This window comes from Euleptes europaea, chromosome 9 (assembly GCF_029931775.1).
Source record: "Euleptes europaea isolate rEulEur1 chromosome 9, rEulEur1.hap1, whole genome shotgun sequence".
NCBI lineage: Eukaryota > Metazoa > Chordata > Lepidosauria > Squamata > Sphaerodactylidae > Euleptes > Euleptes europaea.
Window position 1 is genome coordinate 9,096,510 of NC_079320.1, and position 24,723 is coordinate 9,121,232.

Consider the following 24,723-nt stretch of genomic DNA (forward strand, 5'->3'; position numbering starts at 1 on the left):
GACCGTGGACTAGTCACAGCTCTCTTAGAGCTCTCTCGGCCCCACCTACCTCACAGGGTGTCTGTTTGTGGGGAGGGGAAGGGAAGGTGATTGTTAGCTGGTTTGATTCTTTCTTAAGTGGTAGGGAAAGTCGGCATATAAAAACCAACTCTTCTTCTTATGCATGGGAGGTTTTGCCTTGGATTTGCCACTAGATGCATATTTACCCAATCCAAATTCTCAAAACTCCACATGGGGGTTTATTGTTGAGTTTTGAGAATATGGATGGGGGAAATGTGCATCTAGAGAGCGGCAAATCCAAGGCAAAACCTCCTAGGCATAAATGGCCATTGTTTGAGAACCTCTTCTTTAAACCATTTCCTCGACGGAACCACAACAGAAAAGCTGGTTCGTGACATCTGTAATAATAAAAACATAATGTGCCAAAGTACAGGTCACCACATCGTGAACTACAAACCACTAAAGCCTTTGGAAATCTGGGCAAGGATCCCAGCAGCGTCAGAGCCTTCACTCAAGAGATGTTTTAGTGCTCGTTAAATCGGCACTGGCTGCGGCCGGCCGCACAGCAAATCAGTCTTATGCAAGGCTCCGCATGCGCCGATGTCCCGCCCCCTTAATCTTGTGAACTGAAACAGCCCCTGCCGGTCTATTCCTAGACCTCTTAAGGAATAAGGCAGATGTGTTTTAAAAGAAAATTGCACACTATCGGAGGTGAAGAAGCGCTTTTAGTTAAGAGCCTCCGCAGTTCTCCCGGGGGCGCTGATGCGTGCTTCCCGACAGATGCCAAATACCGGCCTGCGGGCTGGCAAAAAGAGCTAGGCAGCCAGGCGCTCAAGTTCCTTATATCTGGATGCTGGCAAGCAAGGATTTTAAGCAGTTATTTGGTTTGAGGCTTAGGGTTGCCAGGCCCCTCTTCGGTTTTTGGGGCGGAGCCTGAGGAGGGCAGGGTTTGGGGAGGGGAGGGACTTCAATGCCATAGAGTCCTATTGCCAAAGTGGCCATTTTCTCCAGGGCAACTGACCTCTGTCGGCTGGAGATCAGTTGTAATAGCAGATCTCCAGCTAGTACCTGGAAACTAGCAACCCTTCTCTACACGCAGAAGTTCCACTTGACTCTATTCTGTGAACATGAAGCTGGTTTCTGGGGACTTATTTTCTGCATTTGTGGTGGAAAGTGCTAACCGATTGCAACTGATTTATGGCAGTCTCGTAGGGCTTTCAAGGCAAGAGATGAACAGAGGTGGTTTGCCATTTCCTGCCTCTGCATAGTGACCGTGGACTTCCTTGATGGTCTCCCATCCAAGTACTAACCATAGCCAACCCTATTAAGCTTCTGAGATCTGATGAGATCTCACTATCTTGGGCCATCAAGGTCAGGGCAATAATTAAGTACCATCAAGTCATAACTGACTTCTGGTAACCCTGTAGGCAACAGACAGAACATAGGTGGGTTTGCCATTGCCTGCCTCCCTGTGGCAACCCTGGACTTCCTTGGTGGTCTCCCATCCAAGTACTAACCAGGGCCAACCCTGTTCAGCTTCTGAGATCTGATGAGATAGGGCTAGCCTGGGCCATCCAGGTCAGGGCCATTTACTTCATTTTCACACTGCCTTTCTCCCCAAATGCAGCTTACATCACCCTCTCCTCCATTTTATCCTCTCAACAGCCATGTGAGGTAGGTTGGGCTAAGAGTGTGTGATAGGCCCAAGCTTCCGTAGCAGAGTAGGGATTTGAATCTGGGTCACCCAGATCCTAGTCAGACACTAACCTCTACACCACGCTGACTACAAGTTTGCTTTCCCACTGCGGCTACTATGACTTCCTATCTCGGCAAAGTAAGGAAGATCCCAAGGAGAAAAAAGCAAGGTCTTTTTGCCAGGAAAGCCCTACTCCAGGATCTTATTACCATGGTAGGGGCCGTGGCTCAGAGGTGCAGCATCTGCTTAGCATGCAGAAGGTCCCAGGTTCGATCCCCGGCATCTCCAGTTCAAGGGACTAGGCAAGAAGGTGATGTGAAAGACCTCCACCTGAGACCCTGAAGATCTGCTGCCGGTCTGAGTAGACAATACTGACTTTGATGGACCAAGGGTCTGATTCAGAATAAGGCAGCTTCACGTGCTCATGTTGGCAACCTAAGTCAGGTATCAAGCTTAGGCACCACCTATAACAAAGTTCTCATTTTAGGCATGCACCCCAATTTTGGGGGAGGGGCTATGGCTAAGTGGCAGAGCATCTGCTTGGCATGCAGAAGATCCCAGGTTCAATCCCCAGCATCTCAAGTTAAAGGGACCAGGCAAGGAGGTGATGTGAAAGACCTCCACCTGAGACCCTGGCGATCCGCTGCCCATTTGAGTAGACAATACTGACTTTGATGGACCAAGGGTCTGATTCAGTATAAGGCAGCTTCATGTGTTCATGTGTTGCTGGAAGCTCTAAGTGGCCTGAAAGATGTGCTGAATGTTATACATGAACACACATGAAGCTATGTTATACTGAATCAGACCCTTGGTCCATCAAGGTCAGTACTGTCTACTCAGACTGGCAGAAGCTCACCAAGGTCTCAAGCTGAGGTCTTTCCCATCACCTACTGCCTGGCACATTTAATCAGAGATGCCGGGGATTGAACCTGGGGCCTTCTGCATACCAAGCAGATGCTCTACCACTGAGCCACAGCCTCTCTCGAGGCAAAAGGTCCCAACACATCCCTACCCATTGCCCTCTGCTTGCGCTGCTACGTTGCAAAGAAGGAGGGCGTTGCTAAAGCCACAGAGTGTCAGAGGGTTATATTTCGTACATTGATTTCAGAATCCAGGGGTGAACGGCATGTGTGAACAGACCAGCAACCATAAAACAGAATTTTGCATGGAACCCAGTGTCTAAGGTCATTTATGCATGAAAGTTTTACCTAAGGTTAGTTGCTGGCTGGACCCACACTTTCCAGTTGGGAATCTATGCAACAGCAGCCTCCAAGCTCAAATCAAGTCCCCGCCCCTTGACATGTTGCTTTGTAATTGACTTACTTCACAGTGCTCACTGTAAGAGAAGATTCCCCCCAAAAAAGCCATTTGCCGCATAAAAAAGCATTTTAAGAACAAAAACAAAAAACAGAGCAATCTTAAAGGGCGGGGGGGAGAACTCCAAGCCTCAGTTTTAAAAAGCCTTTCTTTTGCTCAGAAAGTGCTCAGAGGAAGCAGGAAGTATTTGAATCCCTGCCTCTTTACACGCTGCTTTGTGGTTGGCTGCGAGAGAAAACCAGCTTCTGCTTCCCCTGCTTTGCCTTAGGCACAGAGTTTTGAGCCGGGCTGAGCTCAGGGGAGAGGGGAGAGTCGGGTTAACAGAGGCATGGGAAGACCCGGACATTGCGAGGGTTGGCAGCAAGGTCATTTCTAATGCATGGCAAATTCATGCAGAACTCCAAGGAACAACCGAGTCAGACAGGGGGCAAACGTGAATCCAAGTATCCATGCATAAATAACCTAAGAGAGCACAATGCTGAAACGAGAACACTTGTCCAGTTGAAAGTCAGTCACAGCGTAATCAAAGGACACGCATCCCAGCTCGAACCATGACTTCAGCTGTGCCAGCACAGGGGCCAAGGTCTAGGTTCCAGGCAACCAACCACCAGCTGCAGCCTTCTAACAATCTTGTACTCTGAAACTAGGCAGCACAAACTTCTTATTTATAAGGTTCCTTCTGCTTTAATAGTGTGACATTTTCAACTTTCTGCAATTCATATGGTTTTTAATGTTGCGTGCCTTGGGTTCCATTTGCCTGGGAGAAATTATTAAAATTAAATAAATATACTGAATGCAACTCAGCAATGGCTGAGAACACTTTCCTGGGAGTAAGCCCCGTTGAATAAATGCAACTGACTTCTGAGCACATCTGCTTAGGATTGCCCCCTACATTTCATTCTCTGGCGCCGCAAATTCCTCTCTAACGAATTTTCATAGCATCATAGAGTTGGAAGATACCACCAGGGTCATCTAGTCCAACCCCTGGCACAATACAGGAAATTCACAACTACCTCCCCCACACAATCCCAGTGACCCCTACTCTATGCCCAGAAGATGCCCAAGATGCCCTCCCTCTTATGATCTGCCTGAGGTCACAGAATCAGCATTGCTGACAGATGGCCATCTAGCCTCTGCTTAAAAACCTCCAGGGAAGGAGAGCTCACCACCTCCTGAGGAAGCCTGATTTTCCTCTCTGTACATCACAAAAAAGGAAACCAGTTAGACCTAGGCTGGTAAAAATATTTCAAACTTGCAGGAACCAACAATGATATTTTAGGAATCAGCATTAAAGTTTAGTAACTAGCATGACTAAAGAATTCAACGAAACGTGCTGCTAGCAGCATATAGCATACACATAAAAGGTTAGATTGCACTGAACAATTAATTTTTTAAAAGAACTCTTTACATGCATAGGTTTTTTTCTTGGTGAATTCCTATTGTAGTTGGTTTCTATCACAGAGAGCCTATTGGTAGATGCCATTTTGTTTACACCTTCCTGCATTACTAGGGAAGATAATGCTTTGTTTGCACCACAGTAACTGGAAAACATAACTAAATTAGGACATTATCCCAGGTTGACTCATGTCATAGGGAATCACATCACACTCTGGATAGAAAAGCACCTCATTAGCTCACTCGACAACCAGGCAGCCCGAAAATTTATCTGTGAGATGCCTAGACACATCACTATAGTTACGAGAGCTGGGCGCACCAAAACGTCAACGTACATACCAATAAAATGAAGAGACTCTGGAATCTCTGCAATCCCAATTTCAGCACCATTAATCTATCCATGACTGACATCTTGGGAGACGGAGCCCTCTGGCTCACAGATAAGCCATCCCAGTCATTGCCAAAACACTTCAAAGCTCATGAGAACCCAAAACAGCAGCATTCCCAACCATTCTGAAAATAAAAGCAACTTTTACACCTCCTTGCATACAATTATTTTACAGTTCAGTGCAGACATCATGCAAAACCACAGTTTATGATTATGGTGATGGTTTCAATGGAGGTAAGTTAGGTTTTACCAAACCAGGAACCAAAACCAGGTTGCTTTATTAAACACAGGTATAAAATGCATGGTCACTGAACCTCCTTTATTCCCCGTTTCAGCCAGGATCAAAGTAACCTGGGCTGGGGGGAAACTGGACGCATTACCTTGAATGAGCAGGGACGAAACTGTGTGCAAATCGATCCATGAAAACAGAAAATGCGGGAGACATGGAGTTCCTGTTTAGTTTGCCCCACCCCCAGTGATTGGTCGTTTCAAATTGACCAATGACGAGTCAGAAAGAACGGTTTGACTCGGGCCAGAAGAAGAATGGGAAAAGCCAGGTTCATTTTGCCTCGAAACAGGGCTGAGCCGACAATCAATAAGGTAACGTCCATTCGCAAAAATTTGATCCTGGCTGAAACAGGGAATAAAGGAGGCTACAGCGATCATGCGTTTTTGACCACAGTCTTCACTACGGTTTTGAATGATTTAAATTACAGGATAGTACCGGCCGACAAGTCTTTAATTCTTTTATTCTTCTGGACTAGGGCTGCCAGTCCCCTGGTGTGGGGCAGGGGTTCTGCCGCCCCCAGATCCCATTGCCCGCCACGGCTTAAAGCAGCAGCGGGAGACAGAGTATGCTATTCATTACTCACTGAGTGGTTTGAGGATGCTGCTGCTGGTCTCGTCTGCATTTTCCACATCGGATTTGTCCGAGTAGTATTCGGTGAGTTTCTCCTTTTCTTTCTTCTCCTTGGGCCGTCTTCTGTGGCGTCTCCTCCTCCTATAACTCTTAGGCACGTGTACCCCGATGTAGACCGTATGATGACCTGGGAAACATAAATGGAAAGCCGGCTTGGTGAGAACCTGCCGATTGTGCCAAGCGACATTCGCATAGATGGATCATAGAATCATAGAGTTAGAAGGGACCACCAGGGTCATCTAGTCCAACCCCCACCACAATGCAGGAAACTCCAAACTACCTCCCCCCTACATCCTCAGTGACCCATAGTCCATGCCCCGAAGATGGTGAAGATGTCCCCCCTCCATGATCTGCCTAAGGTCATAGAATCAGCATTGCTGACAGATGGCCATCTAGCCTCCACTTTAAAAACCCCAGGGAAGGAGAGCTCACCACCTCCCGAGGAAGCCTGTTCCACTGAGGAACTTTTCTAACTGATAGAAAATTCTTCCTGATGTCTAGAAGGAAACTCTTTTGATTTAATTTCAACCCGTTGGTTCTGGTCTGACCTTCTGGGGCAACAGAAAACAACTCAGCACCCTCCTCTATATGACAGCCCTTCAAGTACTTGAAGATGGTTCTCATATCCCCTCTCAGTCTTCTCCCAGCTCCTTCAACCTTTCCTCACAGGACTTGGTCTCCAGACCCCTCACCATCTTGGTTGCCCTCCTCTGGACACATTCCAGCTTGTCTACATCCTTCTTAAATTGCGGTGCTCAAAACTGAACTCAATACTTGTTTCATCAATCATTTCATTAATACAAAGTTCTACCTCAGAAAAACACAGTGGATGACAAAGTGCCATCGATACAGGCTGAACTAAGGGCCAAACTCGACATGCAGGTTTTCAAAGCGCCAGGTCCAGGTTCCCAGACCTATTTCAGGTTCTCTGCAGCCACACAGCAGCTATGGGGAATGGTTGTTTAACACAATTAAGGAGAGGCCGAAACAGCTGTGAACACTGCCACAAGGGATGAAGGGTTCCTGCCTTCCCCTACAAACTGTTTGCCCTTCCGAAATATGTTAGCCATCTGGGAATGATGTCTCCCGATTATTCCATTATGATTTTATATATAAGTATTATTTATGTTAATGCAGTATTACAATTTTTTTTAAAAAAACTGTTTTTCTTTGTCAAAATAGTGCTGAGGAGCAGTTATTTCTCCATTTTTGCTGCTCCATATGAAGAAGAAGAAGAGGAGCCGGAGCTGGTTTTTATACCCTGATTTCCCTACCTTTTTAAGGAGACTCATTCCGGCTTACAATCACCTTCCCTTCCTCTCCCCACAACAGACACATTGTGAGGTAGGGGGAGCTGAGAAAGTTCAGAGAGAGCTGTGACTAGCCCAAGGTCACCGCAGCTGGCTTCATGTGGAGGAGTGGGGAAACCAACCCAGTTCACTAGATTAGAGTCCGCCACGCATGAGGAGGCGTGGGGAATCAAACCCAGTTCTCCAGATTAGAGTCCACCACTCCTAACCACTACACCCACGCTAGCTCTGCATATGGCCGCCTTCTCTCTAAAATAATAATGACTAGAAAATAATAACAAAATTATAGTCAAGAATCCAAGAGAATTTACCAAGCTACAATGATGCATGAGTTTTGTTAACGCAGGTAGATAAGGAAAGAGGGCTATTTCCTAAGCTGAGGGCACGCACATGCTGGCAGATGACAGCTTTACTGATTAGGGAAATGCAAAACAGCACAGGACACCTGAAAGAATGAGTCAGATGTTTACTGCACAATCTGATAACCCATCATGTTTCTGATTTTTTTTAAACAGTGAATCGGCTCTCCTGACTTTCCCACAGAGCATAAACAGGTGCCTTTGATGTGGTCAAACACATGTGGTTTTACCCACTCGTTTCTCAAAGGAGTCAGGTGGGGAGCCACAGCTGAGCATACATACTCCACCGAAGAGAGAAATGCACTCATTCAAAGGTGAGCTTCCCATAAACCAGAGAGAACATGCATTATATCCATGCGAGGTCAGCAGCTTTTCCTTCAAACCGAAACAAACTTTTGTGCTTAGAATGCCCACCCACAGCCAGACTCATGTTGCAAATAATTCAACAAATTACAGCAACAGAGCAATCGTATGTATCGTGCACATGCAGACGATACTCAGGAGCAGATGGGTATTTTAAGGTATCAGAAGTTAACTCCTTGTTTGGTTAACTCAGTGGGCTGGCGGTTTCGGGGAACGAACCCCCCTCACAACCACACAAGCTACAATCCTGGTTAGGGTTGCCAGCTCTAGGATGGGAAATACCTGGAGATTTAAGGGGCGGAGCCAGAGGAGGGCAGGGTTTGGGGAGGGGAGGGACTTCAATGTCATAGAGTCCAATAGTTCTGTGTGAGTGCTGGACGATTATTAGACAGGTAGATGTGTGAGGGACTGACTTACCTGCAACCCTGAACCTGAGAGAGAGAGATGTTGTGGAGTGTGGTAGAGTGAGAAAGGTGCATCATATACCTATAGCAGTGCCATAGGTTCGCCCCCACTGCGTGGTGTAGTGGTTAAGAGCAGCAGACTCTAATCTGGAGAACCGGGTTTGATTCCCCACTCCTCCACATGAGCGGCGGACTCTAATCTGGTGAACCAGGTTGGTTTCTCCACTTCTACACATGAAGCCAGCTGGGTGACATGTGAAGCTGCCTTCTACTGAACCAGGTCTTTGGTCCATCAAAGTCAGTATTGTCTACTCTGACCAGCCGCAGCTCTCCAGGATCTCAGGCAGGGGTCTTTCACATCACCTACTTGCCTAGTCCCTTTAACTGGAGATGCCGGGGATCGAACCTGGAACCTTAAGCACTGCAAGCAGACGCTCTACCACTGAGCCACAGCCCCTCCCCTTAAAATGATTTCACCCTCCCTCTCCCCGTGACAGGAAGTTTATGATTTGTAAGGTTGAACACCTGAACACATGAAGCTGCCTTATACTGAATCAGACCCTGGGTCTGTATTGCCTAATCAGACTGGCATTGGCTCTCCAGGGTCTCAGGTAGAGGTCTTTCACATCACCTACTGCCTGGTCTTTTTAACTGGAGACACTGGGGATCGAACCTGGGACCTTCTGCATGCAAAGCAGAGACTCTTCCACTGTGCCACAGACCTTGGGCCAGTCACAGCCCCACCTACCTCACAAGGTGTCTGTTGTGGGAAGGGGGAGGGAAAGCGATTGTAAGCCGCTTTGAGACTCCTTAAAGGTAGAGAAAAGCAGGGTATGAAAGCCAACTCTTCTTCTTCAACTACACTCTCTTTCTCTCTTTGTAAGCAGGAGTAAAAAGACTCCAAGGAGAGCAAAAAAAAGCCAACAGTGAGAAATAGGTGGTGTTTGCGTTGAGGCCTATGACTCTACCTAACACGCACAGAGTGAGGGAGAAATGAAGGGTGTGATACCTGCAGATCCTGATAGTTATCAGGCTCACCTACAAGGTCACAAGGAAGTGAAATCCCCTAAGCACTTTCCCGTCTGTGCTGCACAAGAATAATTTCTCTATAATCCTAGAAGGCAAATTGAGAAAGGGATTTTGGCTTCCCAGCTTGCAAAACACACGCTCTGCCTCCAAGCCACAGCCCACCCAGGATTTTTATAAAATGTACACAATATACGGTTCTGGAGACAAACTGCAGTTCCATCAGAACACTTGTGCAGTTCCAACATTCAGATCTGCACTAGTATGGTCAAATGCACATTTCTGAGGATTTTTTCCCACTCTGTGTGAAGTCAACAGACTCACAAAGGCGTGACTCTGCTTAGCAATCGTCATGGAATAGGATTCTAAGCAGCAAAGCATGTGCACGCATACAAGGAAAATGTACAGGTGTGCTATAGCAGCAAGTGCTATGAGTGAATTACAAATGTAGGGGAGAGGCTGTGGCTCAGTGGTAGAGCATCTGCTCAGCATGCAGAAGGTCCCAGGTTCAATTCTCAGCATATCCAGTTAAAGGGACTAGGCAAGCAGGTGTTGTGGAAGACCCCTGCCTGAGACCCTGGAGAGCTGCTGCCAGTCTGAGTTGACAATGCTGACTTTGATGGACCAAGGGTCTGATTCAGTAGAAGGCAGCTTCATGTGTTCATGTGTACCATATTTTCCTTTTTAAGAAGCCCTGAGCCCAGCTGAGCCCAGACTACCAACTAGCAGGAGACCCAGGGAAGGGAGGGACATGGGAAACACCCATCAGCAACAGTGTGACACCACCTCTTTCTAGGAATCACCAAAATTTCTAGAGAGCACTGGTAGCACTTCTGGGTCTTCCCAGAAAAGACACCAATCCTTTCTAGGAATCTCTGGAAAATCTATGGTTTTATGATACAGTTTCCAGTGATCCCTAGAGAGGCCTAGTGTCACTTTTGGATATTTCCTGGACCATCGCAGGTGGGTGGTTTGGGCTTTTTACCATCTTTTTTTGTCACCGCTCAGAATGGCAGTGAGAGTGATTTGCCAAAGGGAGGGAAAGTGGCTGCATCTCAATGGTGGAGCCTCTGCTTGGCATGTAGAAGGACCCAGGGTCAATCCCCGGCGTCTCCAGTTAAAGGGACCAGGCAAGTAGGTGATGTGAAAGACCTCTGGAGAGCCACTGCCCATCTGAGTAGACAACACTGAACTTGATGGACCAAGGGTCTGATTCAGTATAAGGCAGCTTCATGTGTAGAAGAAGAAGAGTTGGTTTTTATATGCCGACCTCCTCTACCTCTTAAGGAAGAATCAAACCGGCTTACAATCTCCTTCCCTTCTCATCTCCACAACAGACACCTTGTGAGGTAGGTGGGGCTGCGAGAGAGAACTGTGACTAGCCCAAGGTCATCCAGCAGGCTTCATGTGGAGGAGTGGGGAATCGAACCCGGCTCTCCAGATTAGAGTCCGCAGCTCTTAACCACTACACCACGCTGGCTCTCCGACCTCCAGAAGAGAAGAAAGACAAACAGGGATAATAACAGCATTTTCCACTGCAGGTTAATAACAACGTAAGGTGCTGTTGTTTAGCAGTTGTCCACAGAGCCTCTGAGACTTGATGATGAAGAAGAGTTGGTTTTTATACCCCGCTTTTCTGTACCTTTAAGGAGTCTCAAAGCAGTTCATAAGCGCCTCCCCCTCCCCACAACAGACACCTTGTGAGGTAGGTGGGGCTGAGAGAGCTCTAAGTGAATTGTGACTAGCCCAAGGTCACCCAGCTGGCTTCATGTGGAGGAGTGGGGAAACGAATCCAGTTCACCAGATTAGAGTCAAACCCGGTTCTCCAGATTAGAGTCCGCCGCTCTTAACCACTCCGCCACGCTGGCTCTCAAAGATAATGACTTCCACTGCATTTCTAGGTTCCCGAGGCGAGGGATTTCCACAAGCGAACTATGGTGACCACTCCCTATCTCTGGGGAAAGCCACACTTCCAGGGAAACTGAGCCTGAGGCAATGTCAGCAACAACACCTGCCTAGGGATGACAACCTCCAGGTAATAGCAGAAGATCTCCTGCTATTACTACTGATCTCCAGTCGATAGGGATCAGTTCACCTGGAGAAAATGGCTGCTTTGGCAATTGGACTCTATGGCATTGAAGTCCCTCCCCTCCCCAAACCCCACCCTCCTCAGGCTCCGCTCCCAAAAACCCTGCCGATGGCGAAGAGGGACCTGGCAACCCAACACCTGCCAAAGGTGACCGTCCGCCACGTGAGGACAGTAGCCATTTATGGTGCTGTTCTCATGGGAAAGCTCGCTTGTACGAGTCAGTAGGAAAAGGCAACGAACACAAAGTCGCATTGAGAAACTGTGTCAAGTATTTCCTGTTCAGGCACTTCTGGGAGGAAAGTCCAGAAGTTTATCTTAACCTTTTAAACAAATGCCAACCATTTCCTTTAAGCAAATCGCAGAGGGAGGTGGGAGGGGAAGAACTGCCCGGGTAGGGGGAGACAGCCCTACTCTCATGTTCCAGCTTTACGCAAATTTTCAAGAATGGTTGGCCTTAGGGTTACCAACCCCAGGTTGGGAAATTCCTGGAGATTAGAGGAGTGGGCCCTGGGGAAGGGAGGGACCACCCCGAAATATAAGGCCATAGAGCCCACCCTCCAAAGCAGCCATTTTCTCCAGGGGAACTGATCTCTGTAGTCTGGAGGTCAGTTGTGTTTCCAGGCTATCTCCAGGCCCCACCAGAAGAAGAGTTGGGTTCTATACGCCGAATTTCTCTACCACTTAAGGAAGAATCAAACCAGCTTACAATCACCTTCCCTTCCCCTCCCCTCCACAGACACCCTGTGAGGTAGGTGAGGCTGAGAGAGCTTTAAGAGAGCTGTGACTAGCCCACGGTCACCCAGAGGGCTTCATGAGTAGGAGTGGGGAAACCCACCTGGTTCTCCAGATTAGAGTCTGCCGCTCATGTGCAGGAGCGGGGAACCAAACCCGGTTCTCCAGATTAGAGTCCACCACTCTTAGCCACTACACCACGCTGGCTCTCTGGAGGTTGGCAACCCTGTGGAACCAGCAGGAAAGAAATGCAGATGGGTTTTGATGTGCGCGGCGCGCACGCACACACAGAACTTTCATTTCATGTTACTAAAAGCTGCACTGCGTGCATGCAATGAAAAGATTACAGAGACCGTTTAGTTCCATGGTCAGCATATTAAACTATGAAGATTACACTCTGGGGTGTTTCTGTTATGATGATGTGTTGCCATTAGCCAGCAGATGACCACAGAATTAAAGCGAGAGGCGGCGGCTGGCAGCTGCTGCCTAGGGGTGCCCTGAATGGGCCTTGCCAGTCTGAGCTGGGCGAAGACTTTTGCCCTAAGCAGGCATCATAGCTGCCACAAGAACCATCTTGGCCTCACCTGTCACTTGTTGTCGTGGGGTTCTGCTGCCTCGAGAAGTGCCACACTGTGCACGCCTTGAGGGCTATCAATGTATGTGTGATACTCCCTTGAGTAACATGAGAGAGAGAAAGAGAGGGAGAGAAAGGAGGAGGAGGAGGAGAAGAAGAAGAAAGAGAAAGAGAGAAAAACAAGCAGCAGCAGCAGAAGAAGAAGCAGAAGAAGAAGCAGAAGAAGAAGCAGAAGCAGAAGAAGCAGAAGAAGCAGAAGAAGAAAGAGAGAGAAAAACAAGCAGCAGCAGAAGAAGGAGGAGGAGCTGGTTTTTAAATGCCGGTTTACAATCCCTTTCCCCTCCCCACAACACACACCCTGTGAGGTAGGTGGGGCTGAGAGAGCTCTAAGAGAGCTGTGACTAGCCCAAGGTCACCCAGTTGGCTTCGTGAGGAAACCAACCCAGTTCTCCAGATTAGCCTCCGCTGCTCATGTGGAGGAGTGGGAAATCAAACCCGGTTCTCCAGATTAGAGTCCACCGCTCCAAACCACTGTTCTTTACCACTCCACCTGGCTGGCTGGCTGGCTGGAGAGGGAGAGAGGGAGAGAGGGAGAGAGGGAGAGAGGGAGAGAGGGAGGGAGAGAGAGAGAGAGAGAGAGAGAGAGAGAGAGAGAGAGAGAGAGAGAGAGAGAGAGAGAGAGAGAGAGAGAGAGAAAGAGACAGAACGAGAGAGAGGGAGAGAGAGAGAAAGAGAAAAAGAGAAAAAGAGCATACAAATAAATACTGATTAGTGGAAGAGACAAATAAATGGAAAGGAAGAGAACGATGGCACTATTCAATTGGAATTACACATTAAGGTTTAACTTCAGTGAAAAGTAAGAGGTGGATTTAGAGTTGCCCGGCTGTAGTGTGCAACCCCTGGGAGCAATTGGAGCAGGGGCCTGGCGCGACTGCCTCATGCTGGCATGCCTAGGTCACCTCTGGTTTAAACCTGAAGTGAAACAAGGGAATGCTCTAGCATTGCACAAAAACTCCATGGTTTTGCCATGGCTTTACGCTGGTGTGACCAGCACATTAGGCCTCCCCCCTCCCAAGGGAATTGGCAGGAGGCTTCCCGCCAGGGTTGCCAACCTCCAGATACTATGCTTATGTGTTTGTGATTACATTGACTTCCTTTGTTCAAGCAACAGCAGTACGTGCTTTCTTTGCCATAAGTGCCTGCTTTTTGTTGTAGTAACCTCCAGGTACTAGCTGGAGATCTCCTGCTATTACAACCGATCTCCATCCAATAGAGATCAGTTCACCTGAAGTAGGTGAGGTGGGTGGGGCTGAGAGAGTGTGACTAGCCCAAGGTCACCCAGCTGGCTTCATGTGTAGGAGTGGGGAAATAAACCCAGTTCTCCAGATCAGAGTCCACCGCTCTTAACTACACCACCATGCTGGCTCTCGGGGTTGCCCAAGAGGATGGCTGGCAGAGAAGCATTGGAACCAAATCATGCCACCCATGATAAGCCAGTGTGGTGTAGTGATTAAGAGCAGCAAACTCTAATCTGGAGAACCGGGTTCGATTTCCCACTCCTTCACATGAATCCTGCTGGGTGACCTTAGGCTAGTCACAGTTCTCTCCGAACTTTCTTAGCCCAACCTACCTCACAAGGTGCCTGTTGTGGGGGATGAGGAGAGAGGTGATTGTAAACCACTTTGAGACTCCTTTCGGAAGAGAAAAGCGGGGAATAAAAACCAACTCCTCCTTCTTCTAAGCAGCCAAAGAGCACAAGCCGACAGACTGCAAGTTGTCACGGTGGGACCAGAGATCCCTCTAGTTAAACAGCTGAACAGGCAGAGCAGCCCAAAAGGAATTCAAAAAGTCGGGCACAGTAGGAAGGGAAAGCAAATTAAAAGTTATTTTCTCTTGCTTGATGTTCTTGATAGGGGCGGTAACATTGGAAGATTAGACTGCGGGTGGGGAAGAACCTGTTATCTGCTCACGGTGTTTCTCCTCTCAGAGCAGTTATAACTGCACACATTCAACGCAGCAGTTATCAAGACCATGAGAGACACCCACATCTAACGCAACTAAATCTGAATATACACATGGAAGCCACCTTATACTGAATCAGACCACTGGTCCATCAAAGATAGCATTGTCTACACCACTGGTTCCCAACCGGGGGGTCCGCGAAACAAAGTTATAAACCCATAATAAATTAATAATTTCAATTAAAAATTCTCTATTATAAAAATATATTCAAATATTATTCTAAGTTTAATGTTTAACAGTTATGATTAAAGTTTATTTTCAAATTCTCTGAATTTTTATTTTGAACCTTGGGGTCCCTGCACCGGACAAAAAAGTCCTAGTGGTCCCTGGACAAAAAAAAGTTGGGAACCACTGGTCTACACAGACTGGCAGCGGCTCTCCTAGGCCTGCCAGGCCCCCCTTCACCACCGGTGGGAGGTTTTGGGGGCGGATTCTGAGGAGGGGAGGGTTTGGGGAGGGGAGGGACTTCAATGTCATAGAGTCCAATGGCCAAAGCGGCCATTTTCTCCAGGTGAACTGATCTCTATCAGCTGGAGATCAATTGTAATAGCAGGAGACTTCCAGCTAGTACCTGGAGGTTGGGGAACTGATCTCAGTAGTCTGGATATCAGTTGTAATTCCAGGAGATCTCCTGGCCTCACCTGGAGGTTGGCAACCCTAATCAATGGCTACTAGCCATTGGTTGTCAGTTTCCTGACAGGGGCAGGGAATCTGGAAAAGCTCAAAAAAATCTGAAAAACCAAGGAAAGGCTCGAAAAATGGAACAGAGTTAAAACAGCATGGCTAGACATGCGATCCAGGTCAGATCATTTGAATAACTCTGCCAAATATTGGCAAGGTTTGATTTTCAGTTATGAAAGTTACCCCATGAAGGTGTGGGGAAGAGAAAAAGAATTCACAAAATAAATACTATTTTAAAATGCATTTTTCATGCTCGTTCACACCCTCTGCATGCTTGAAAGAGCTTCATCTTCACGGCATAATCATAGCCATTCAGAAATGACATAGAAAACGTGATGAGGTCATGACGTCACACAGCCAATCAGATCTGTCTGCCAAACAATGTCACCGAGGGTGAATGAAACTGGAAGGAGTGAAATCCCTGCTCTTACTCTGACGAAAGGGAGGATGAGCCTCAACTTCCTTAGCTACTTCTCCTCCAAAGACAGATTTTAGTGCAGTAGCCTTGAATTGTTGATTCCTGTATTACTAGGGTTGCCAGGTCCCTCTTTGCCACTGGCGGGAGGTTTTGGGAGCGGAGCCTGAGGAGGGCGGGGTTGGGGGGGAGGGACTTCAATGCCATAGAGTCCAATTGGCCAAAGCAACTGTTTTCTCCAGGGGAACTGATCTCTATCGGCTGGAGGTCAGTTGTATTAGCAGGAGAGCTCCAGCTAGTACCTGGAGGTTGGCAACCCTATGTATTACGCTGATCTCCAAAGATGGAGCTGGTAGCTAGAAGGTAACCAGGCTGCATCCTGAACCATACAAGGGTTTGTAGATTAAATCAAGCATCTTTAAACCTGGAGACTCTCCAGAACCTCTTTGAACTGCCAAGGGAACGAGCAATTCTCTGAAAGACTCGAAAGCACTCAGTCTGATGAACAAGACACATCAATTATTACCCCAAAAAAATTGTGGTTTGCTTCCATCTCCTCCTGATAGCCATGTCAATCTACTGCTTATTCTGGAGAGGGCTCTAATTAGCTGTCTACACCACACAGTCTAAGCAAGCGCTAATTTCCCATCGCTCTACAGCAGGAACCAAAAAAACAGGCCAAGTCTCGCCCCCCCTACATGAAACCAACCAGCTTCCTTTAACGTTTCCAGTAACTGAGACAACAAACCAAGAAATCCGCTGCCCTCCACTCCCCTATGAAGTCATAGGGGCCGCCACAAGTTTCTCAGGAATTCATATTCACCGAGCCAAATCCTTATCTCGAAAGGATAAAGGTGGAGCGCTAGCATTTTTCTCCTTGCAAAACTGGGTTCTCTCATCGCGCACATCTGGTTAGGCATTTTGCCAACCAAGACAAGAATGTACCAGGCAGCCTCAGTCGAAGATCCTGCTCCCGTCACCGCATTCCCTATCAAGAACAACCGGGGGCAGGTGGAAAGAAGCAAGGAACGTCTCTGAACAGCTTACTCCAGAACACCGGCGACCTTGTCAAGGCTAGGACAGGATCGCAGGTAGGGTTGCCTGGCTTCGCACCGATCATCTCTGTTGCCCGCCACCCCTTAAAACAGCAGTGGGAGGCGAAAAAATAAATAAATCACCACCAGCCTCTGCTTCAGTATATCATTTCCAGGTTGTATATCACTTCAGTATATCACTTCCTGGAAGTGACAGTGGGTAGCTTTAGGAATCACCAGAAATTCTATTGTTTTACCATAGAGTTTGTGCAGATTACTAGAGGTACCCCAGTGTCACTTCCTGGTTGTACCCAGAACTGACGCAATGATGTCAGGTTGTACCTGGAAGTGACCGTGGGTAGCTCTAGGAATCACCAGAAAGTCTATTGTTTTACCATAGAGTTTCTGCTGGTTACTAGAGGTACCCCAGTGTAACTTCCTGGTTGTCCCCAGAACTGACACAGCGATGTCAGCGCTGTCACACACAGGCTCAGGAGCACGGTTGCTGGGAGTTCTGGTACAAGGCCCACCTTACAATTATAACATAAAGTTTGTCCTATGCTGCTTGCAAGATTGCTGTGTTTGTACACTCTCTTCTGGGGTGGGGGGTTATACATACCAAAAAATAAAGTTTCATTGTTAGGTCCCAAAACTTTCTTCAAGAAAACATATATCACTTCATGGTTGTTATTTTTAGCAGATGAAGGAGGAAGAATGCTAACTTTTTTTTCCTGCAAGAACATCCGGGGTGAGCAAGGCCTCTTGTGACCTCCATGGGCTTACTTACACCCATGTAAATCTGCAGTCCTAGTATAATCCATGGAAACCTGAAGCCTCGATGTGAGAATCTGAAATACGTTCCTGCTCTTTCCAGGTACTTATCCACCATTCTATGGGGACAAAAGAAACTGACTCGTATGCGGGACAAAACTGTTCTTTCATGGATGATTGCAGGAATGAAGACAAAAGAAACTTCTCCTTTGGTGTGCTCACTTGGGGGGGTTGAGGGACGGAGAGAAAAAGGCCCTCTCGTCATAGAAAGCCGTGACCTGCTTCCGAAAGGAATCCCACAGAAAAAAGAGATCCTCTTAGAGGGCGGGCCCCACCCCTAACCCTCGGCAGCCTCCTCTCGACACCACCTCTGTCGGCCTTGTTTAGCGTCAGGTTCTCCGTATGTGTCACTGGCCGCTTTATCCCTGCCCCGCTTTTATCGCTAAGCGTCATACGAACCCAAAGGCCCTCTCAAAACCAAACTAGACGAGGAAGGGTATTTCAAAAACACACCGCGGCACCCAGAGGGTATGCAAACGTCCCGCGGGCCAGAACATTGCAAGACCTTTCTTTAAAGACGCATCTCAGGTGCTGCTGATTTGGCGCGTAATTCGGGCCAGGCGAAAATTGGGAGCGAGAAGGATTCGCACCGTCGGAAAGAAGCCCACCCAGCCACGCCTCCGCCCCAGAGCAGGAGATTGCTTACCTTCCACCTCCTCATCGTCGCACACATGTTTCAGGAACGATGCCCCCCGGTCCAGCACCGCCTCATCCTCCATCCTGTAGTAGTAGAAAAGAAAGAAAGAGTGTTCAGACCTCTCCTGGAGGGAGCTGCTCGAATTGGCCCAGCTCCTGGGGAGGTTCACTTGCAGGTTATTGTTCATGATACAAGAGAGCCGAGAGTCGCTTTTCACACCAAGGTGACCACCCCGTCAGGCGGTGCCACGGTGCTCGGCCGCTAGCCTCGGGAGGACATCGCAGCAGAGTCCGCCGGGGAGAGAAAGGTAACGACGGCTGGTGTCTTTTCCTTTCCTCAGAGAGAGGCCCCGGAGGGAGACGCAGGCCAGCACGCAAGGGGTCTCGGCATTGAGGTGGGGCGGCTTGCGCTTCAGAGGTCTCTGGACAAGGTGGCCGCCCGCAGGCAGAGTAGAAGCGCATCCCGAACTCGGCAGCCAAAGTGGGCAAGCATCCTGGCTCCACGGAGACGGCCGAGGCTCCAGCCGGCCCCCTTAATACCGGCAGGGCACACTTCTTTGCTGCAAGGCAAAGCGGCGCGTCACATGTTGGCCTTAGAGAAATCTGACATCGGGGGATTATCCAGAGACTCTGGGCTCTGGCAAGTCAGGCCATCAGAGCCTTATTTGCATAAGTGTCATATGGTCCCTGGTGTACAGTTTCCTTCCCTTCTCTGTCTCCCTCTCTCACACACACACACGCAGGGATCCCCCATGGATTTAAGGGGCTGAAGCTCAGTGGCAGAGCCTCTGCTTGGTATGCAGAAGGTCCCAGGTTCAATCCCTGGCATCTCCAGTTAAACGGACTAGGCAAAAAGGTGATGTGAAAGACCCCTGCCTGAGACCCTGGAGAGCCGCTGCTGGTCTGAGTAGACAATACTGACTTTGATGGACCAAGGGTCTGGTTCAGTATAAGGCAGACGCCAGGGATTGAACCTGGGACCTTCTGCATGCCGAGCAGATGCTCCACCACAGAGCCACAGCCCCTCCCCAAGACAGCATTGCCAACTGCACAATTTATTCATTTATTATGCATTAAAACATTTCTATCCCTCCATTCCTTATGGTTCAAGGCGGCTTACGGTGGCAATCCCTTATGGATACGTACAAGTACTCCTCTTAGAGTTCACAGCCTCCGTTAAGTGATTCACCTTTTAGGTGACTTTTGTTATGCTCACCAAGCAACGGGTTCAGGGATGGTTACTGTCTGTCCACAGGCATTGTGTCCGAGAAGACATGCAATTCATTCGAAGCAGCGAAGGGGTTACTTGCTACTAATGCAGCTGAACGACAGCAGGAGCAGATGGTATGGAATTTGTAGCATGCACAGAAGTCTTAGGCGCGTGCATGCCACCCCCTTGATTACTACCCGAAATCTGTCGGGATATTCAATTTGTCTGTGCGGCAAAAGCTTCTCTCCTTTAAAACCATCAAGTATTTCGAAACTGCCCTTTCACCAAGCTTGATGTATTTTCTTGGATTACAACTTCTACACAAAAGAGTAGATAAATTTATAGTAAGATGGAGGAAGATGAGGGGGAAGTCTTTTATTTTAACGTCTTTTTATTAATAGATGAAAATGCTTTTCGACGACGCCGTTAAATTTTTCTATTTGTGTTATCTGTGAAATGAATGTGTTGCTGAAAGGTTACCCAACAGTAAAAAAATTGTGAAAATAATAAAAAAATTTTTAAAAAAAAGTATTTCGAAACTGCTTGTTTGCGAGGGGAAAGGGGACAGGGAAAAGAAACACAGAAACAATTTTCCTAAAGGTTTTCTTTTTTAAAAATCTGTTTCACAAAGATCTTTGACAGAAGGAGGAGGAGTTAGTTTTTATATGCCAGCTTTCTCTGCCACTTAAGGGAGAATGAAACCGGCTTACTATCACTTTCCCTTCCCCTCCCCACTACAGACACCCTGTGAGGCAGGAGAAGGAGAAGAGTTGGTTTTTTCTCTACGACTTCAGGGAGACTCAAACTGGCTTGCAATCACCTTCCCTTCCCCACAACAGACACCCTGTGAGGTAGGTGAGGTTGAGAGAGCTCTAAGAGCTGTGACTAGCCCAAGGTCACCCAGCTGGTTTCATGTGTAAGAGTGGGGGCACCAATCCAGTTCACCAGATTAGCATCCACCCCTCATGTGGAGCAGTGGGGACTCATACCCGGTTCTCCAGATTAGAGTCCACCGCTCCAAACCACCGCTCTTAACCACTACACCACACTGGCTCTCCCAAAGCAGCTTACATCAGTCTCCGCTTTTTTTATCCACACAATAACCCCATGAAATAGATTAGGCTGCGAGTAAGGGACGGATTGGGTTGTCAACCTCCAGGTGCAGCAGGGAGATCTCTCATAATTACAACAGATCTCCAGGCTCAGTACCGAGGTCAGTTCCTCCTGGAGAAAATTGATGCTTTGGGGGGTGGACTCTATGGTATTATACTAGAGAGTCCACCCTCCAAAGCACCCATTTTCTCCAGGAGGAACTGACCTCGGTACTGAGCCTGGAGATCTGTTGTAATTATTAGAGATCTCCCTGCTGCACCTGGAGGTTGACAACCCAATCCGTCACTTACTCGCAGCCTAATCTATTTCATGGGGTTGTTGTGTGGATAAAGTCTGGGGATACACTGCGATTCTGGGAAATCCCTAGGATGGCATCCATAGCATGGCTACCCTCTGGAATCTACCCCATGCCAGATCCAGGTTGGGCTACTCCTCGAGGTTTGGGGATGGAGTCTGGGGAGGACAGGAACCTCAGTGGAACACAATGCCAAAGATGCCACACTCCAAAGCATCCATTGTCTTCAGAGGAACCGATCTCTGTAGATTGCAAGTGAGCTGCAATTCCGGGGGATCCCTAGGTCCCAGCTGGAGGCAGGCACCCCTATACAGCAGTCATAAGAGGGTCCTGGTTTCAAGGCCCATGTTTCAAACTGGAGTTTAAGAGAAACCGAGATGTTGCTTCTACCCAACCAAGAGTTTCCAAACATATGGGAAGTGCTGTCACCTCTTGGCCATGCAGCTGCATTACAACCTTGGCAAGCCTCTCCTGCGGAAAGTTCACAGTGAAAAAGAAGAGTTGGTTTTTATATGCCGACTTTCTCTGCCACTTAAGGAAGAATCAAACTGGCTTTCAACCGCCTTCCCTCCCCTTCCCCACTACAGACACCCTGTGAGGTAGGTGGGGCTGAGGGAGCTCTAAGAGAGCTGTGACTAGCTGGCTTCATGTGGAGGAGGGGGGAAACAAACCCAGTTCCCCGGATTAGCCTCCGCCGCTCATGTGGAGGAGGTGGGGAAGCAAACCCGGTTCTCCAGATCTGAGTCCACCGCTCCAAACCACCGCTCTTAACCCACTACACCTCGCTGGCTAAAATGCCTTTCAGGACAAGTGGGGTGCAGACTCATAAAGCTTCTGGGTCAAATAACTCCCACCTAGGGTTGCCAACCTCCAGGCAGGGCTGGGAGTTCTCCTGGAACAACAAATGATCTCCTGGAATGACAAATCATCTCCAGCTGCAGTGATCCGTTCCCCTGGAGGAAATGGCACCTCCAGTTGGAGGACTCTATAGCATCACACGCCTGATCTCGCTCCCCTCCCCAAAACTCTGCTTTCCCCAGGCTCCACCCTCAAATTTCCAATAATTTTCCAACCAGGAGATAGCAATCCTAAAGTGCTCGATTCAAGGCCCACATTGCTTTCTTGAAATCCTAACCGACCTGGACCTCAGTTCCTGCAAGAAGAATCATACCCAGAATACCCTCTATCTTGCGATACCAACCATAAACCCCCACTGAGCCAGCGTGGTGCAGTGGTTAAGAGCGGTGGACTCTAATCTGGAGAACCGGGTTTGAATCCCCACTCCTCCACATGAGCAGCAGGCTCTGATCTAGTGAACGGGGTTGGTTTCCCCATTCCTACATATGAAGCCAGGTTAGGGTTGCCAGGTCCCTCTTCGCCACTGGCAGGAGGTTTTGGGGGCAGAGCCTAAGGAGGGGGGGTTGGGGTGGGGCTTCAATGCCATAGAGTCCAATTGCCAAAGTGGCCATTTTCTCCAGAGGAACTGATCTCTATTGGCTGGAGAGCAGTTGTAATAGCAGGAGGTCTCCAGCTAGTACCTGGAGCTTGGCAACCCTAAGCCAGCTGGGTGACCTTGGGTTAGTCACAGCTCTCTTAGAGCTCTCACAGACACACCTACCTCACAGGGTGTCTGTTGTGGGGAGGAGAAGGGAAAGTGATTGTAAAGCAGCTTGATTCTCCTTAAAAGGCAGAAAATCAGCATATAAAAACTAACTCTTCTTCTTCTGAAGGTTTTACCATGGCGTCCCAGCTGTATCTTTGGTGGCTCCCATGACACTCAACTGCCTTTCCTCTCTCGCGCCTGGACTGATCCTTTCCTCTCTTCAGGCAGCAGCCTCTAGCTCTTGTGCTCTTCTACAACATGCTGCTAAGACTGCCAATCTCCAGGTGAGGCGAAGAAATTACAATTGATCTCCTGAAATTACAATTGATCCCCAGACTACAGAGATAGGATCCCCTTGAAGAAAATGGCTGCCCTTCCCTAGCTCCCTCACCTCCCCAAAGGCTGCCCTTCCCTAAGCCTCCCCCCCCCCAATCTCCAGGAATTTCCCAAGCTGGATTTGGCAACTTTACTTGTTGCCAACTTCGGATTAGGAAATTCCTGGAGATCTGGAGGTGGAGCCTGGGGAGAGGAGGTATAATGCCATAGAGTCCACCTTCCAAAGCGGCTATTTTTTCTAGGGGAACTGACCTGGAAATCAGTTGTAATTCCAGGAGATCTTCAGTCCCCACCTGGAGGTTGGCAACCCTAGCCCAGTTCCCCCACTGATTTCAACAGGTCTCACTCCCACCGGAAAAGTGAAGATCCCATCTTTACAACTCGGACCTATGTATGTTTACTTAGAAACAGGTGAGCAAAGGATTGAGCAGCAACGCTGCGAATGTTTTCGCAGAAGCAAGGACCAGTGTGTGCAATGAAGGAGCTTTGCCAAGAGCCAGCGTGGTGTAGTGGTCAACAGCCGTGGTTTGGAGTGGTGGACTCTAATCTGGACCACAGGGTTTGATTCCCCACACCTCCACATGAGCGGCGGACTCTGATCTGGTGATCCAGGTTGTTTCCCCACTCCTCCACATGAAGCCAGCTGGGTAACCCTGGGCTAGCCACAGTTCTCTTAGAGCTCCCTCAGTCCCACCTACCTCACAGGGTATCTGTTGAGGGGAAGGGAAGGTGATTGTAAGCCGATTTGATCCTTCCTTAAGCGGTAGAGAAAGTTGGCATATAAAAACCAACTCTTCATCTTATCAGAGTTATTTAATTCAAAATATAATTTTTGCTCTGGCGTTCGCTCGAAACACCTGGTTTCTTGTAAATCTGATATGCCCTGGCCTGAATGGCCCAGGCTAGACTGATCTTGTCACATCCTGGAAATTGAGCAGGGTCAGTCCTGGTTAGTACTTGGATGGGCGATCACCAAGGAAGTCCAGGGTTGCTACACAGAGGCAGGCAATGGCAAACCACCTCTGAGTATCTGCTGCCTTGAAAACCCTACAGAATCCCCATAAGTGGGCTGTGACTTGACAGAGCACATCTGATTATGCTTCCTTCCTGGCTTCCTCATCAGCTGTTCCCCCCCCCCTCGCTCTTTCTTATCACGCACACAGGAGTTTACTATATGCCCCCTTGGGAAAGCTTTTACGCAAGATGTTTATAGGTTTTTTCTGTGTCAAAACCTACATGCAGCCCTCTGCCACACTCCTAGAAATCTCTGGCCTGAAAAATCCAGCTGGCTGAGAAAGCAGCAATCCTTGACTCCTGTCGCTTCAATGCTGGCTTTCGAAACCTGCCGGAAGGTCCTCGCGCTCCTTGCGCCAAACACACCGAAAGGGACGTCAGCCCGTCGAGGAGCCTATATGGGCCGTGCGGGGCCCATCCAATGGGAGAGCCCGGCTGAAACACCACTCCCTTCGCAGCCAGCCAAGTCAGAGCGGTCCGAAAAGAGCAAGGAAGGGGCGGGGAGGGAAGGAAGGGTAAGAAGACAAGCGTGCAATCGAGACCCGCGCCTGGTTGCTCAACAGGGGAGGCAAAATGCAACAATTGCACAGAAAGGAAGTTTGCTTAGGCCCTCCCAGCTGCGAAATTAGATCTCCTGGCTACGAAAATGACAGATACAGCTGCAGGAAAGAAAGAGGCGGCTAAAAAGCGAGATATTACACTGCCTCCAGAATTTTATCACTGGCACTTACAAGCACACCGCTATCTCCATGAAGAGTTTCCCTTTCAACAGGAACAAGCTGACGCTAGAATTCAGACTTTGCTACCTGCTTAACGCCTTTTCGTTTGGCACAAGTCTCAGTTTCCAGCGCCACATGTGATAGATTATTCCAGGATCTGGTTCTCAAGCTCCCGGCTTTATTTGGGAACCACCGCGATTCGTGGGTGGCTTTAAAAGGGGGTTAGACAGATCCATGGAGCA

General features: G+C 48.5%; 1 protein-coding gene and 1 non-coding gene across 2 annotated transcripts in view; both read right to left on the reverse strand.

Annotated features, from left to right (window-relative positions):
• The window catches only part of SLC4A4 (solute carrier family 4 member 4), a 210,406-nt gene that overhangs the window by 156,857 nt on the left and 28,826 nt on the right, over positions 1-24,723 (reverse strand). Inside the window, exons 2-3 of the mRNA XM_056855929.1 lie at positions 18,202-18,275; positions 5,669-5,842 (exon numbers count right to left, since the gene is read on the reverse strand). Of these exons, the coding sequence (XP_056711907.1) occupies positions 5,669-5,842; positions 18,202-18,275 (248 nt within the window). The remainder of the gene's footprint in view (positions 1-5,668; positions 5,843-18,201; positions 18,276-24,723) is intronic.
• On the reverse strand, positions 8,537-8,608 carry TRNAC-GCA (transfer RNA cysteine (anticodon GCA)). The gene has a single exon. It is a non-coding gene; the product is annotated as a tRNA-Cys (tRNA).